The 18,896-nt window shown below is 41.8% G+C and overlaps 1 protein-coding gene across 1 annotated transcript in view; it reads right to left on the bottom strand.

Annotated features, from left to right (window-relative positions):
• Positions 1–18,896, bottom strand: part of LOC135557950 (vacuolar protein sorting-associated protein 18 homolog) — a 42,614-nt gene that overhangs the window by 15,273 nt on the left and 8,445 nt on the right. Inside the window, exons 4-7 of the mRNA XM_064991682.1 lie at positions 15,240–15,490; positions 11,042–11,221; positions 2,634–2,807; positions 2,314–2,439 (exon numbers count right to left, since the gene is read on the bottom strand). Of these exons, the coding sequence (XP_064847754.1) occupies positions 2,314–2,439; positions 2,634–2,807; positions 11,042–11,221; positions 15,240–15,490 (731 nt within the window). The remainder of the gene's footprint in view (positions 1–2,313; positions 2,440–2,633; positions 2,808–11,041; positions 11,222–15,239; positions 15,491–18,896) is intronic.

The raw sequence follows: 18,896 nt of genomic DNA, 5'->3' as shown, positions 1-18,896 counted from the left end.
TATCGATGAACGTATCGTAATCGGATGATATTCGCTAAAAAAGTCAACATCGGTATCGGCCCGATGTATAGTTTAACGGCAATGTTAAAAATCGATGTCAAAGCTACCAAGCTTTACCATGCTTAAATAATGTAGGAACTTGATGTAATGACGCCACGTAAAATGTTGCGCTATACGTGCAACACAGCATTCCGAACCTCGTCCACAACGTCTGCTGTGTGGATCGAGCAGTCAACAAGTGCAGCAGTCATTTGAAAGAGTAAGAACATTTCAGAGAGACAACTCAAAAGGCGAAATCGATTAACGCCAAGATAATGGTATTCATTGCCCTTGACAATCAACCGTTCTCTGTCGCCGACTGGTCGAGCACCGGGACAACACCACCAAGTGCGTAGTTGTTCAGATGTTGCCCTAATGGAGTTACACGTAATAGCGTCACTGCTATTAGCTTCATGACTTACATACTATGGAACGCCGTTTGGGTCTTGGTGTGTCAAAAAAGACACAGTAGCAATGTCAAAGCTGTACAAAAAAGTCTACAAACAAGCATTACAGCGGCCACGAACGATGTGTTTACAATACCGCTTTGGTAATAAAGCAAAGTTTGACCACAACTTCTGGGGTCGCTAGCTTTAGCTTGGTATCTAGCTAGCACCAATACAACCAGCCTGAAAGCAATGATCAGTAGAAACTGCTGTCATTTTCATTATTCTTCGCAATGATTTAGGAATCCTTGTGAGTAAGTATTAGCTAGGTTGACACTTGTTGTTCGTCTATTGAAATTGAACGTCAATAGGTAGCCAGCTACTGAACCCTGTTGCCCAAAGCTAACGTTATAAGCAGCCAGCTAGCTTCATCTGGCTATTGAGGCACACCCGGACCAGGTTATGTGTTGTGAAGCTAGCCACAATAAGGATTAGATACAGTAGTGGAATTTGCAGTTTGGCTTCAAAGTAAAATATGTCATTGACAGTGAAGCAATTGAATAGAAATAGTAGAATTATGCCTTACTTTAATTTTGAAGGCGAACCCAAAAGTCCACTATTGTGGCTAATCCTTATTGTGGCTAGCTTCACATAGATGGGTCCGACCAAATAAGAATTGTATTATAAATTGGGTGAATTTAGATGATGACACCTAGCTATGAAGTTAGCTAGTGAAACAGATTATGTCGTGTTATATGACACATCAAATAGTGTTATTTAACGTGTATCTTTTTTGACACACAAAGACACAAATGGCGTTCCATTGAAATCCTGGTTGAGAATGAAACGACTTGACAACGAAACAGCACAGCAACTAAATGAAAGAAATAGGTTTTGATGATGTTTTACTGGTAATGGGAACATACTTAAATGCCAACAAAATAACTTGTGTGTGTGTGCAAGTCAGTTAAGAACAAATTCTTATTTACAATGACGGCCCGGACGACGCTGGGCCAACTGTGCACCGCCCTATGGGAATCCCAATCACGGCCAGATGTGATACAGCTTGGATTTGAACCAGGGACTGTAGTGACGCCTCTTGCACTGCGTCCATGTGTGTGTGTGTTAACTATTTAACTGTATTAGAATGCTTAAAAGGCCGCAAAAATGTTACATTTCGGTATCGTTTTTTTTTGGGGGGGGGGGGGGGGCAAGGAAAATATCGGATATCAGTATCGGCCAAAAACGTCATATCGGTGCATCACTATTCTCTATGCCAACATCAATACTATTCTCAGAGGCAACCCGGAACATATCCCTGTCCCGTGTGATCAAAACAATCTTGAAGCATAGATTCCGATTGGTCAGACCAAGAGTTCATCGTAGTGCAGTACTTCATAGTGTTACGGGGCGATAGAGGCACAATAATGAGGAATAGGGCGCTATTTTGGAAGATTTCAATGGTTTAAAAAAACATTTTGTTTTACATCAGCAGTTTTCACAAACATGCTTTTACAGTAACCTGGCCTACACCTTTTACAGTGACCTGGCCTACACCTTTTACAGTAACCTGGCCTACACCTTTTACAGTAACCTGGCCTACACCTTTTACAGTAACCTGGCCTACACCTTTTACAGTAACCTGGCCTACACCTTTTACAGTAACCTGGCCTACACCTTTTACAGTAACCTGGCCTACACCTTTTACAGTAACCTGGCCTACACCTTTTACAGTAACCTGGCCTACACCTTTTACAGTAACCTGGCCTACACCTTTTACAGTGACCTGTAACCAAAGACTAAGCAGATGCAGTCAAGAGGCCCACCTGTCCGTACGTGTGCGTGCGTGTGCGTGCGTACGTGTGTGCGCGTACGTGTGTGACCCCACCTGTCCGTTGAGGGTGCAGATGGCCTTGACGCGGTCAGGGAGGAGGAGTAGAAAGTGGAACTGAGTCAACACGATGGAGATGGGCTTGTTGAAACTGAAGTCTATGTCTGGGGTATAATCCCACACCTGATGGAGAGAGAGAAGAGTGTATCATTTTATTTATTTATCAGTGCTTCAGCTATATGAATTTCAGTACAATATAATTATTTTGAAAGACCACTGACAAAATGTATTTAAGGGAGCTTACCTCTACAACACATCAAACCTGAAAGTACACCAGCCTAAATACTAAGCACTATATAATAGCATAACAACAGTACCTGCACATCACTGAGCACTGAGTCAGGCCTGATGTAGTCCAGCTGACCGTAGAGAACTCCATTACCCATCATCCATGCGAAGGCCTTGGGGCAGGACCTGAGCTTGGAGGTGTAGAAGGTGATCTCACTGTAGCCCATGTTAAACGGAAACTCCTGGAAGCTGGGCAGCAGCTCCTAGTAGTAATAAAGGCATAACCTCTTATAAGCATTGTCATAAGATATTCTAAAAGGCTTATACATGCTTATAACAAATTATAAATCCTTATACTGGAAACTTGGCAGCAGCTTAATATTTAAGCAATAAGGCCCGAGGGGGGGGGTATATGGACAATATACCACGGCTAAGGGCTGTTCTTATGTACGACACAACGCTGAGTGCCTGGATACAGCCCTTAGCCATGGTATATTGGACATATACCACAAACCCCCGATGTGCCTCATTGCTATTATAAAACTGGTTAACAACTTAATTAGAGCAGTAAAAATGAAGATTCTGTCAGCCAATCAGTATTCAGGGCTTGAACCACCCAGTTTATAAAACAAGCTAAACAACAAATATAACAAAAAAATGGCATAGTTGCTAGAGGTCATTAGAGAAGTGAGAAAAGTGCATGTGTAAATATTCAGATATAGCATGGAGTGTAAATATTCAGATATAGTGTGTAAATATTCAGATATAGTATAGAGTGTAAATGTACTACATAGTAAATAGGGAGTGTAAATGTACTACATAGTAAATAGGGAGTGTAAATACACTACATAGTAAATAGGTCGGGAGTGTAAATACACTACATAGTAAATAGGTCGGGAGTGTAAATGCACTACATAGTAAATAGGTCGGGAGTGTAAATGCACTACATAGTAAATAGGTCGGGAGTGTAAATGCACTACATAGTAAATAGGTCGGGAGTGTAAATGCACTACATAGTAAATAGGTCGGGAGTGTAAATGCACTACATAGTAAATAGGTCGGGAGTGTAAATGCACTACATAGTAAATAGGTCGGGAGTGTAAATGCACTACATAGTAAATAGGTCGGGAGTGTAAATGCACTACATAGTAAATAGGTCGGGAGTGTAAATGCACTACATAGTAAATAGGTCGGGAGTGTAAATGCACTACATAGTAAATAGGTCGGGAGTGTAAATGCACTACATAGTAAATAGGTCGGGAGTGTAAATGCACTACATAGTAAATAGGGAGTGTAAATGCACTACATAGTAAATAGGGAGTGTAAATGCACTACATAGTAAATAGGGAGTATAAATACACTACAAAGTAAATAGGGAGTGTAAATACACTACATAGTAAATAGGGAGTATAAATACACTACATAGTAAATAGGGAGTGTAAATACACTACATAGTAAATAGGGAGTGTAAATGTACTACATAGTAAATAGGGAGTGTAAATGTACTACATAAGTAAATAGGGAGTGTAAATGCACTACATAGTAAATAGGGAGTGTAAATGCACTACATAGTAAATAGGGAGTGTAAATGTACTACATAGTAAACAGGGAGTGTAAATGTACTACATAGTAAATAGGGAGTGTAAATACACTACATAGTAAATAGGGAGTGTAAATGCACTACATAGTAAATAGGGGGTGTAAATGCACTACATAGTAAATAGGGAGTGTAAATGCACTACATAGTAAATAGGGAGTGTAAATGTACTACATAGTAAATAGGGAGTGTAAATGTACTACATAAGTAAATAGGGAGTGTAAATGTACTACATAGTAAATAGGGAGTGTAAATACACTACATAGTAAATAGGGAGTGTAAATGCACTACATAGTAAATAGGGGGTGTAAATGCACTACATAGTAAATAGGGAGTGTAAATGCACTACATAGTAAATAGGGAGTGTAAATGTACTACATAGTAAATAGGGAGTGTAAATGTACTACATAGTAAATAGGGAGTGTAAATGTACTACATAGTAAATAGGGAGTGTAAATGCACTACATAGTAAATAGGGGGTGTAAATGCACTACATAGTAAATAGGGAGTGTAAATGCACTACATAGTAAATAGGGAGTGTAAATGTACTACATAGTAAATAGGGAGTGTAAATGTACTACATAAGTAAATAGGGAGTGTAAATGTACTACATAAGTAAATAGGGAGTGTAAATGTACTACATAGTAAATAGGGAGTGTAAATACACTACATAGTAAATAGGTCGGGAGTGTAAATGCACTACATAGTAAATAGGTCGGGAGTGTAAATGCAGTACATAGTAAATAGGGAGTGTAAATGCACTACATAGTAAATAGGGAGTGTAAATGCACTACATAGTAAATAGGGAGTGTAAATGTACTACATAGTAAATAGGGAGTGTAAATGCACTACATAGTAAATAGGGGGTGTAAATGCACTACATAGTAAATAGGGAGTGTAAATGCACTACATAGTAAATAGGGAGTGTAAATGTACTACATAGTAAATAGGGAGTGTAAATGTACTACATAAGTAAATAGGGAGTGTAAATGTACTACATAAGTAAATAGGGAGTGTAAATGTACTACATAGTAAATAGGGAGTGTAAATACACTACATAGTAAATAGGTCGGGAGTGTAAATGCACTACATAGTAAATAGGTCGGGAGTGTAAATGCAGTACATAGTAAATAGGGAGTGTAAATGCACTACATAGTAAATAGGGAGTGTAAATGCACTACATAGTAAATAGGGAGTGTAAATGTACTACATAAGTAAATAGGGAGTGTAAATGTACTACATAAGTAAATAGGGAGTGTAAATGTACTACATAAGTAAATAGGGAGTGTAAATGTACTACATAGTAAATAGGGAGTGTAAATACACTACATAGTAAATAGGTCGGGAGTGTAAATGCAGTACATAGTAAATAGGGAGTGTAAATGCACTACATAGTAAATAGGGAGTGTAAATGCACTACATAGTAAATAGGGAGTGTAAATGCACTACATAGTAAATAGGGAGTGTAAATGCACTACATAGTAAATAGGGAGTGTAAATGTACTACATAGTAAACAGGGAGTGTAAATGTACTACATAGTAAATAGGGAGTGTAAATACACTACATAGTAAATAGGGAGTGTAAATGCACTACATAGTAAATAGGGGGTGTAAATGCACTACATAGTAAATAGGGAGTGTAAATGCACTACATAGTAAATAGGGAGTGTAAATGTACTACATAGTAAATAGGGAGTGTAAATGTACTACATAAGTAAATAGGGAGTGTAAATGTACTACATAAGTAAATAGGGAGTGTAAATGTACTACATAGTAAATAGGGAGTGTAAATACACTACATAGTAAATAGGTCGGGAGTGTAAATGCACTACATAGTAAATAGGTCGGGAGTGTAAATGCACTACATAGTAAATAGGTCGGGAGTGTAAATGCACTACATAGTAAATAGGTCGGGAGTGTAAATGCACTACATAGTAAATAGGTCGGGAGTGTAAATGCACTACATAGTAAATAGGGAGTGTAAATGCACTACATAGTAAATAGGGAGTGTAAATGCACTACATAGTAAATAGGGAGTGTAAATGCACTACATAGTAAATAGGGAGTGTAAATGCACTACATAGTAAATAGGGAGTGTAAATACACTACATAGTAAATAGGTAGGGAGTGTAAATACACTACATAGTAAATAGGGAGTATAAATACACTACATAGTAAATAGGGAGTATAAATACACTACATAGTAAATAGGGAGTATAAATACACTACATAGTAAATAGGTCGGGAGTGTAAATGCACTACATAGTAAATAGGTCGGGAGTGTAAATGCACTACATAGTAAATAGGGAGTGTAAATGTACTACATAGTAAATAGGGAGTGTAAATGTACTACATAGTAAATAGGGAGTGTAAATACACTACATAGTAAATAGGGAGTGTAAATACACTACATAGTAAATAGGGAGTATAAATACACTACATAGTAAATAGGGAGTGTAAATACACTACATAGTAAATAGGGAGTGTAAATGTACTACATAGTAAATAGGGAGTGTAAATGTACTACATAAGTAAATAGGGAGTGTAAATGTACTACATAAGTAAATAGGGAGTGTAAATGTACTACATAAGTAAATAGGGAGTGTAAATGCACTACATAGTAAATAGGGAGTGTAAATGCACTACATAGTAAATAGGTCGGGAGTGTAAATGCACTACATAGTAAATAGGGAGTGTAAATGCACTACATAGTAAATAGGGAGTGTAAATGTACTACATAGTAAATAGGGAGTGTAAATGTACTACATAAGTAAATAGGGAGTGTAAATGTACTACATAAGTAAATAGGGAGTGTAAATGTACTACATAAGTAAATAGGGAGTGTAAATGTACTACATAGTAAATAGGTCGGGAGTGTAAATGCACTACATAGTAAATAGGGAGTGTAAATGCACTACATAGTAAATAGGGAGTGTAAATGCACTACATAGTAAATAGGGAGTGTAAATGCACTACATAGTAAATAGGGAGTGTAAATGCACTACATAGTAAATAGGGAGTGTAAATGCACTACATAGTAAATAGGGAGTATAAATGTACTACATAGTAAATAGGGAGTATAAATGTACTACATAGTAAATAGGGAGTGTAAATGTACTACATAGTAAATAGGGAGTGTAAATACACTACATAGTAAATAGGGAGTGTAAATGCACTACATAGTAAATAGGGAGTGTAAATGTACTACATAGTAAATAGGGAGTGTAAATGTACTACATAGTAAATAGGGAGTGTAAATACACTACATAGTAAATAGGTCGGGAGTGTAAATGCACTACATAGTAAATAGGTCGGGAGTGTAAATGCACTACATAGTAAATAGGTCGGGAGTGTAAATGCACTACATAGTAAATAGGTCGGGAGTGTAAATGCACTACATAGTAAATAGGTCGGGAGTGTAAATGCACTACATAGTAAATAGGTCGGGAGTGTAAATGCACTACATAGTAAATAGGTCGGGAGTGTAAATGCACTACATAGTAAATAGGTCGGGAGTGTAAATGCACTACATAGTAAATAGGTCGGGAGTGTAAATGCACTACATAGTAAATAGGTCGGGAGTGTAAATGCACTACATAGTAAATAGGTCGGGAGTGTAAATGCACTACATAGTAAATAGGTCGGGAGTGTAAATGCACTACATAGTAAATAGGGAGTGTAAATGCACTACATAGTAAATAGGGAGTGTAAATGCACTACATAGTAAATAGGGAGTGTAAATGCACTACATAGTAAATAGGGAGTGTAAATGCACTACATAGTAAATAGGGAGTGTAAATACACTACAAAGTAAATAGGGAGTGTAAATACACTACATAGTAAATAGGGAGTGTAAATGTACTACATAGTAAATAGGGAGTGTAAATGTACTACATAAGTAAATAGGGAGTGTAAATGTACTACATAGTAAATAGGGAGTGTAAATACACTACATAGTAAATAGGTCGGGAGTGTAAATGCACTACATAGTAAATAGGGAGTGTAAATGTACTACATAGTAAATAGGGAGTGTAAATGTACTACATAAGTAAATAGGGAGTGTAAATGTACTACATAAGTAAATAGGGAGTGTAAATACACTACATAGTAAATAGGTCGGGAGTGTAAATGCACTACATAGTAAATAGGGAGTGTAAATGCACTACATAGTAAATAGGGAGTGTAAATGCACTACATAGTAAATAGGGAGTGTAAATGCACTACATAGTAAATAGGGAGTGTAAATGCACTACATAGTAAATAGGGAGTGTAAATGCACTACATAGTAAATAGGGAGTGTAAATGCACTACATAGTAAATAGGGAGTGTAAATGCACTACATAGTAAATAGGGAGTGTAAATGCACTACATAGTAAATAGGGAGTGTAAATGTACTACATAGTAAACAGGGAGTGTAAATGTACTACATAGTAAATAGGGAGTGTAAATACACTACATAGTAAATAGGGGGTGTAAATGCACTACATAGTAAATAGGGAGTGTAAATGCACTACATAGTAAATAGGGAGTGTAAATGCACTACATAGTAAATAGGGAGTGTAAATGTACTACATAGTAAATAGGGAGTGTAAATGTACTACATAGTAAATAGGGAGTGTAAATGTACTACATAGTAAATAGGGAGTGTAAATGTACTACATAAGTAAATAGGGAGTGTAAATGTACTACATAGTAAATAGGGAGTGTAAATACACTACATAGTAAATAGGTCGGGAGTGTAAATGCACTACATAGTAAATAGGTCGGGAGTGTAAATGCACTACATAGTAAATAGGTCGGGAGTGTAAATGCACTACATAGTAAATAGGTCGGGAGTGTAAATGCACTACATAGTAAATAGGTCGGGAGTGTAAATGCACTACATAGTAAATAGGTCGGGAGTGTAAATGCACTACATAGTAAATAGGTCGGGAGTGTAAATGCACTACATAGTAAATAGGTCGGGAGTGTAAATGCACTACATAGTAAATAGGTCGGGAGTGTAAATGCACTACATAGTAAATAGGGAGTGTAAATGCACTACATAGTAAATAGGGAGTGTAAATGTACTACATAGTAAATAGGGAGTGTAAATACACTACATAGTAAATAGGTAGGGAGTGTAAATACACTACATAGTAAATAGGGAGTATAAATACACTACATAGTAAATAGGGAGTATAAATACACTACATAGTAAATAGGGAGTATAAATACACTACATAGTAAATAGGTCGGGAGTGTAAATGCACTACATAGTAAATAGGTCGGGAGTGTAAATGCACTACATAGTAAATAGGGAGTGTAAATGTACTACATAGTAAATAGGGAGTGTAAATGTACTACATAGTAAATAGGGAGTGTAAATGTACTACATAGTAAATAGGGAGTGTAAATGTACTACATAGTAAATAGGGAGTGTAAATACACTACATAGTAAATAGGGAGTGTAAATACACTACATAGTAAATAGGGAGTGTAAATACACTACATAGTAAATAGGGAGTGTAAATGTACTACATAGTAAATAGGGAGTGTAAATGTACTACATAAGTAAATAGGGAGTGTAAATGTACTACATAAGTAAATAGGGAGTGTAAATGTACTACATAGTAAATAGGGAGTGTAAATACACTACATAGTAAATAGGTCGGGAGTGTAAATGCACTACATAGTAAATAGGGAGTGTAAATGCACTACATAGTAAATAGGGAGTGTAAATGTACTACATAGTAAATAGGGAGTGTAAATGTACTACATAAGTAAATAGGGAGTGTAAATGTACTACATAAGTAAATAGGGAGTGTAAATGTACTACATAAGTAAATAGGGAGTGTAAATGTACTACATAGTAAATAGGTCGGGTAAATGCAGTACATAGTAAATAGGTCGGGAGTGTAAATGCAGTACATAGTAAATAGGTCGGGAGTGTAAATGCACTACATAGTAAATAGGGAGTGTAAATGCACTACATAGTAAATAGGGAGTGTAAATGCACTACATAGTAAATAGGGAGTGTAAATGCACTACATAGTAAATAGGGAGTATAAATGTACTACATAGTAAATAGGGAGTATAAATGTACTACATAGTAAATAGGGAGTGTAAATGTACTACATAGTAAATAGGGAGTATAAATACACTACATAGTAAATAGGGAGTGTAAATGCACTACATAGTAAATAGGGAGTGTAAATGCACTACATAGTAAATAGGGAGTGTAAATGTACTACATAGTAAATAGGGAGTGTAAATACACTACATAGTAAATAGGTCGGGAGTGTAAATGCACTACATAGTAAATAGGTCGGGAGTGTAAATGCACTACATAGTAAATAGGTCGGGAGTGTAAATGCACTACATAGTAAATAGGTCGGGAGTGTAAATGCACTACATAGTAAATAGGTCGGGAGTGTAAATGCACTACATAGTAAATAGGTCGGGAGTGTAAATGCACTACATAGTAAATAGGTCGGGAGTGTAAATACACTACATAGTAAATAGGTCGGGAGTGTAAATGCACTACATAGTAAATAGGGAGGGAGTGTAAATGCACTACATAGTAAATAGGTCGGGAGTGTAAATGCACTACATAGTAAATAGGGAGGGAGTGTAAATGCACTACATAGTAAATAGGGAGTGTAAATGCACTACATAGTAAATAGGGAGTATAAATACACTACATAGTAAATAGGGAGTATAAATACACTACATAGTAAATAGGTAGGGAGTGTAAATGTACTACATAGTAAATAGGTAGGGAGTGTAAATGTACTATATAGTAAATAGGTAGGGAGTATAAATGTACTATATAGTAAATAGGTAGGGAGTGTAAATGTACTATATAGTAAATAGGTTGCCATTTGCCCTGTTGTTTAAAAAAAGCCGCTGCAAACAGACCTGGTTCTGTGAGAAGACGGAGCTGAAGCCTTGCTGCTCGGATCCCTCCGCCACACGACCTACGAACTGGAACAAACGCTTCCTGGTGGTGGCGATGATGACGACTTTCGACTCCGGACCTCTCTCCACCTCTATACAGCACACAGGAGCAGGCCTCCCGTCCTCCTCCAGGGAGTGGACCTGTGTTTCAATTACATACATTACACATTATAATAGGGACTGGTTTGGTAGAAAAAAATACAAATTTAAAATGCTAAAATCAAATACAGTCACAGAAGCTGGTAGCCTGCGGATAAGTTCACATGAATGCACAGTAACTAGGGATGCACAGTAACTAGGGATGCACAGTAACGGGGAATGCACAGTAACTAGGGATGCACAGTAACTAGGGATGCACAGTAACGGGGAATGCACAGTAACGGGGGATGCACAGTAACGGGGAATGCACAGTAACGGGGGATGCACAGTAACGGGGGATGCACAGTAACGGGGGATGCACAGTAACGGGGAATGCACAGTAACTGGGGATGCACAGTAACTGGGGATGCACAGTAACGGGGAATGCACAGTAACTGGGGATGCACAGTAACGGGGGATGCACAGTAACGGGGGATGCACAGTAACGGGGATGCACAGTAACGGGGGATGCACAGTAACGGGGAATGCACAGTAACGGGGGATGCACAGTAACGGGGATGCACAGTAACGGGGGATGCACAGTAACGGGGATGCACAGTAACGGGGATGCACAGTAACGGGGATGCACAGTAACGGGGATGCACAGTAACGGGGATGCACAGTAACGGGGGATGCACAGTAACGGGGGATGCACAGTAACGGGGGATGCACAGTAACGGGGGATGCACAGTAACGGGGGATGCACAGTAACGGGGGATGCACAGTAACGGGGATGCACAGTAACTGGGGATGCACAGTAACGGGAATGCACAGTAACTAGGGATGCACAGTAACTGGGGATGCACAGTAACGGGGATGCACAGTAACGGGGGATGCACAGTAACGGGGGATGCACAGTAACGGGGGATGCACAGTAACGGGGGATGCACAGTAACTAGGGATGCACAGTAACGGGGAATGCACAGTAACTAGGGATGCACAGTAACTGGGAATGCACAGTAACGGGGAATGCACAGTAACGGGGGATGCACAGTAACTAGGGATGCACAGTAACGGGGAATGCACAGTAGCTAGGAATGCACAGTAACTGGGGATGCACAGTAACTGGGGATGCACAGTAACTGGGGATGCACAGTAACGGGGGATGCACAGTAACGGGGGATGCACAGTAACTAGGGATGCACAGTAACTGGGGATGCACAGTAACGGGGAATGCACAGTAACGGGGGATGCACAGTAACGGGGGATGCACAGTAACGGGGGATGCACAGTAACGGGGATGCACAGTAACGGGGGATGCACAGTAACGGGGGATGCACAGTAACGGGGGATGCACAGTAACTAGGAATGCACAGTAACTAGGGATGCACAGTAACTAGGGATGCACAGTAACTAGGAATGCACAGTAACTAGGAATGCACAGTAACTAGGGATGCACAGTAACTAGGAATGCACAGTAACTGGGGATGCACAGTAACGGGGGATGCACAGTAACGGGGGATGCACAGTAACGGGGGATGCACAGTAACGGGGGATGCACAGTAACGGGGGATGCACAGTAACGGGGGATGCACAGTAACGGGGGATGCACAGTAACGGCGGATGCACAGTAACGGGGATGCACAGTAACGGGGATGCACAGTAACGGGGATGCACAGTAACGGGGGATGCACAGTAACTGGGGATGCACAGTAACTGGGGATGCACAGTAACTGGGGATGCACAGTAACGGGGGATGCACAGTAACTAGGGATGCACAGTAACTAGGGATGCACAGTAACTAGGGATGCACAGTAACGGGGGATGCACAGTAACGGGGGATGCACAGTAACGGGGGATGCACAGTAACGGGGGATGCACAGTAACGGGGGATGCACAGTAACTAGGGATGCACAGTAACTAGGGATGCAGCGATATGACAGATATCCAATATTTTCCTTGCCAAAAAAACCCGACACGGATATCGCTAATCGATATGAAAAAATATGAGCGGCCTTAAGGATTCTAGTTCAGTTAAATAGGTGAAAGTGTGTCATATGTTCATTTGTTCAGTGAGGAACAGATTGTTTAATAAACTTATAAAATCCATGCATGTATTTGAAATCGCACGACAGATATTCATGACAAAATATTTTAGCTGCCCCGCATTACAAAGATGCTTAAAAAAGGTGGCTCTTCCGACTATCCAATCTTGCCATGACAGAAGGGTAATCACGTCTTGCTGCAGACACAGTTGAAGAGCTTATTTCTCCAGTCAGTTGTTTCGAATGGAGCGAGGAGTGTGTTCATGTTTTCAATGATAGTTCACCGGTTTGTACTGATTGTCGCTGCGTACGCGTCAAGCACTCGTTTTTGTTCCGGCAGGTTCTACATCATATAAAAAGTACTGTTCCATCTGGTGGAAACATCTTGCTTAACGCCTTTTCGTTTTCACTCCAAGCTGTATGTTGTCAGTGTTTAAAATGACCCACTATCTTCCTACCTGTTGCCACTGTGTCAGATATGCTGCTGTAACGGATGTGAAACGGCTAGCTTAGTTAGCGGTGCGCGCTAAATAGCGTTTCAATCGGAGACGTCACTTGCTCTGAGACCTTGAAGTAGTTGGTTCCCCTTGCTCTGCAAGGGCCGCGGCTTTTGTGGAGCGATGGGTAACGATGCTTCGTGGGTGACTGTCGGTGATGTGTGCAGAGGGTCCCTGGTTCGCGCCCGGGTATGGGACGAGGGGACGGTCTAAAGTTATACTGTTACACTGCGTCGGGCCAAAACACCTTCGTTCACAAACTGGCGTCTCCGTATTCTTCCAAAGCCTTTGTCGTGTTCCGTGCATTATCACGTTCCACAGTGTCTACTTTGTCCTTGGGGAATTTCCAACTTTCAAACGTGTTCTCAAATGCCATTGAAATGGCTGCAGCGGTATGAGAACCAGCATATTCTTGAGCAACGCAATATGGCTTTCCTCAGTACGAAATCCTCATCGCCCCACTGTGCTGTCAGACTCAGCATGCTCATGGGGCTGACGTCGCTGGTCCAAATGTCAGTCGTGAAGCTAATAGCAGTGACGCCCATAACAAGTAGCTCATGGATGTGCTTTTCAACAATACTTTGTAACTCCGGTAGGGCAACATCTGAAAAATAGCGACTACTTGGTAATGTGTACCGGGGCTCGAGGTGCTCGACCAGTCGGCAAAAGCCAACATCATCCACGGCGGAGAATGGTTGGTTGTCAAGGGCAATGATATAGGGGCGGCAGTGTAGCCTAGTGGTTAGAGCTTTGGATTAGTAACCGAAAAGTTGTAAGATCGAATTCCCGAGTTGACAAGGTACAAATCTGTCGTTCTGCCCCTTAACAAGGCAGTTAACCCACTGTTCTGAGGCAGTCATTGAAAATAAGAATGTTCTTAATTAACTGACTTGCCTCGTTTAATAAAGGTTAAATAAAAAATAAATAAATGAATTCCGTTATCTTGGCGTTAATAGATTTCGTCTTTGAGTTGTCTCGCTGAAATGTTCTTGCTCTTTCAGATGACTGCTCAACTTAAACTTGTTTAGTTTTTTCTTCTTCTTTTGTTCTAAGTCACTGAACGTCTTGGGGGGGGGGGGGGGGTGATGCACTTTTGAGGAATTAGGGTTTGTGCTATTGAAAGATTTCACTTTCTCCCTCGGGAAATAAATAGCAGCACAAATGTTGCATATGGACTTTTTCGTTATCTTCCTTTGAAACTTCAAAATAGATCCACTCAGTAGACATTGTGGGCCAGGTTAGGAATGCTGCTTTGCACGTGTAGAGCGGTCTCATTCGTGGCGTCATTACGTCACCTATCTAAATTATACAGGTTATGCACGTCAGCTTTGACAGCGGCGTTAAACTAGACGTAGAGCCGATGTTGGCAATTTTTGAGCTAATATCGTCCGATTCCGATATATCGTGCATCCCTAGTAGTAACCAAATCAGCATGAATTAGTTTGAATGTCAAGATGTTGTATTTTGTCACTCAATGTTTATTTTCAGATCCCATCACTGACCTGTTTGAAGTAGCCTACTGTGTGTGTGTGTTCTCACCTGTTTGAAGTACTGGTCAGGGTTGGTGTTAAACAGGCTTCCCTCTGAAGCGGAGATCTCAGCCTCGAAGATAATTCCCTGGCTGGTTCCCACTAGGATGGGCCCAGTGTTGGTCTCTGTCCCCAGCAGCTTGTTCCAGCCTACACTCTCTATGAGGTGTCCTCTCCAGCGGGACAGAGACCTCACCTTCTGGGTGTTTCTGTTCAGATACAGACACTCGCTGGTACTGAGAGAAATCACCAGGTGGGACCCTGCGAGGGACGAGAGGGCAGATCAGTGTTTAATCATTGTAATACTATTGAATAATCAGAAATACAGAGATATCTTATTAGTTGCACTAGCTTATGAAAAGAGCATTGCATTGATTGTTGCATTAGCTGGTTGGTAAGCTTCTCTTTCGCATCATATAAATGACTGGCTGAGGCTTCATGCTAACCAGATCATGCTGAGCAGGGCTTCACGCTAACCAGATCATGCTGGGCAGCGCTTAACGCTAACCAGATCATGCTGAGCAGGGCTTCACGCTAACCAGATCATGCTGGGCAGGGCTTCACGCTAACCAGATCATGCTGAGCAGGGCTTCACGCTAACCAGATCATGCTGGGCAGGGCTTCACGCTAACCAGATCATGCTGGGCAGGGCTTCACGCTAACCAGATCATGCTGGGCAGGGCTTCACGCTAACCAGATCATGCTGGGCAGGGCTTCACGCTAACCAGATCATGCTGGGCAGGGCTTCACGCTAACCAGATCATGCTGGGCAGGGCTTCACGCTAACCAGATCATGCTGGGCAGGGCTTCACGCTAACCAGATCATGCTGGGCAGGGCTTCACGCTAACCAGATCATGCTGGGCAGGGCTTCACGCTAACCAGATCATGCTGGGCAGGGCTTCACGCTAACCAGATCATGCTGGGCAGGGCTTCACGCTAACCAGATCATGCTGGGCAGGGCTTCACGCTAACCAGATCATGCTGGGCAGGGCTTCACGCTAACCAGATCATGCTGGGCAGGGCTTCACGCTAACCAGATCATGCTGGGCAGGGCTTCACGCTAACCAGATCATGCTGGGCAGGGCTTCACGCTAACCAGATCATGCTGGGCAGGGCTTCACGCTAACCAGATCATGCTGGGCAGGGCTTCACGCTAACCAGATCATTCTGGGCAGGGCTTCACGCTAACCAGATCATTCTGGGCAGGGCTTCACGCTAACCAGATCATTCTGGGCAGGGCTTCACGCTAACCAGATCATTCTGGGCAGGGCTTCACGCTAACCAGATCATTCTGGGCAGGGCTTCACGCTAACCAGATCATTCTGGGCAGGGCTTCACGCTAACCAGATCATTCTGGGCAGGGCTTCACGCTAACCAGATCATTCTGGGCAGGGCTTCACGCTAACCAGATCATTCTGGGCAGGGCTTCACGCTAACCAGATCATTCTGGGCAGGGCTTCACGCTAACCAGATCATTCTGGGCAGGGCTTCACGCTAACCAGATCATTCTGGGCAGGGCTTCACGCTAACCAGATCATTCTGGGCAGGGCTTCACGCTAACCAGATCATTCTGGGCAGGGCTTCACGCTAACCAGATCATTCTGGGCAGGGCTTCACGCTAACCAGATCATTCTGGGCAGGGCTTCACGCTAACCAGATCATTCTGGGCAGGGCTTCACGCTAACCAGATCATTCTGGGCAGGGCTTCACGCTAACCAGATCATTCTGGGCAGGGCTTCACGCTAACCAGATCATTCTGGACAGGGCTTCACGCTAACCAGATCATTCTGGACAGGGCTTCACGCTAACCAGATCATTCTGGACAGGGCTTCACGCTAACCAGATCATTCTGGACAGGGCTTCACGCTAACCAGATCATTCTGGACAGGGCTTCACGCTAACCAGATCATTCTGGACAGGGCTTCACGCTAACCAGATCATTCTGGACAGGGCTTCACGCTAACCAGATCATTCTGGACAGGGCTTCACGCTAACCAGATCATTCTGGACAGGGCTTCACGCTAACCAGATCATTCTGGACAGGGCTTCACGCTAACCAGATCATTCTGGACAGGGCTTCACGCTAACCAGATCATTCTGGACAGGGCTTCACGCTAACCAGATCATTCTGGACAGGGCTTCACGCTAACCAGATCATTCTGGACAGGGCTTCACGCTAACCAGATCATTCTGGACAGGGCTTCACGCTAACCAGATCATTCTGGACAGGGCTTCATGCTAACCAGATAATGCTGGACAGGGCTTCAGGCTTACCAGATAATGCTGGAAAGGGCTTCATATTAATGACTGGCTGAGGCTTAGAGCTAAACAGATAATGCTGGGCAGGGCTTCATGCTAGCCGGATAATGCTGGGCAGGGCTTCATGCTAGCCGGATAATGCTAGGCAGGGCTTCATGCTAACCAGATAATGCTGGGCAGGGCTTCATGCTAACCAGATAATGCTGGACAGGGCTTCATGCTAACCAGATAATGCTGGACAGGGCTTCATGCTAACCAGATAATGCTGGACAGGGCTTCATGCTAACCAGATAATGCTGGACAGGGCTTCATGCTAACCAGATAATGCTGGACAGGGCTTCATGCTAAACAGATAATGCTGGACAGGGCTTCATGCTAACCAGATAATGCTGGACAGGGCTTCATGCTAAACAGATAATGCTGGACAGGGCTTCATGCTAACCAGATAATGCTGGACAGGGCTCCATGCTCATTATGAAACATCAGAAATACAACTTCTTCAGGCACTAAACTCCTTAGCTAGATGGAAAATGACCTCCTCGGCCAAACGTCTAAATTAGTTTCTCATTTATTGATTTATTATTTTTTTTTAGGGCGAAGTAGTAATAACTATGTTGTTGCTTGGTAACACAGATTCATGGGAAGAACTCGTTGCTAAGGGCAAGGCGTCGGCACAGGATGCCACTCAATAAAACTAGGCCTGCGAAGGACGCAGTGGAGCCCTCGATGACTCGACAACTAGTGTTTGAGATTGACGAGTGAGCAAGCATATCGAGTGCTCGGTTTGAGATTCAGCCTATTTCAATATGCACCAAAATAAAATAACTAAGAATATTGGGAATTGAATTGGTACAGACTTAACTGTTGTTACTTTGGGGTAGTAATTAGATTAACCATAATGGGGTTTTTTTTTTACCTTTATTTAACTAAGCAAGTCAGTTAAGAACAAATTCTTATTTACAATGACAGCCGAGGAACAGTGGGTTAACTGCCTGTTCAGGGGCAGAACGACAGAGTTGTACCTCGTCAGCTCGGGGATTTGAACTTGCAACCTTCCGGTTACTAGTCCAACGCTCTAACCACTAGGCTACCCTGCTGCCCCAAGGCTACCTAGGCTACCCTGCTGCCCCGATTACTCACATTAACTAGTTATGAATTAAAACGGCAAACTCTGTTGATAATTTACCTGAGAAGTACCCCAATGGAAAATGTATCAGTTTGCACAAATACTAATCTGACAATGAGGTAAAACATGAATGAATTGGAGGATCCTGATGCCATTCCATCTCTTGGAGTACTTCTCACCTGTGAAGAGCTCCCCGGTTCTCACCTGTGGGGTCCAGGAAAAGCTCCCCGGTTCTCACCTGTGGGGTCCAGGAAGAGCTCCACCGTTCTCACCTGTGGGGT

The sequence above is a fragment of the Oncorhynchus masou genome, chromosome 16, assembly GCF_036934945.1.
Source record: "Oncorhynchus masou masou isolate Uvic2021 chromosome 16, UVic_Omas_1.1, whole genome shotgun sequence".
Classification (NCBI taxonomy): Eukaryota; Metazoa; Chordata; class Actinopteri; order Salmoniformes; family Salmonidae; genus Oncorhynchus; species Oncorhynchus masou.
The sequence above is the reverse complement of the archived record's forward strand: the minus strand, read 5'-3'. Positions and strand labels throughout refer to the sequence as shown.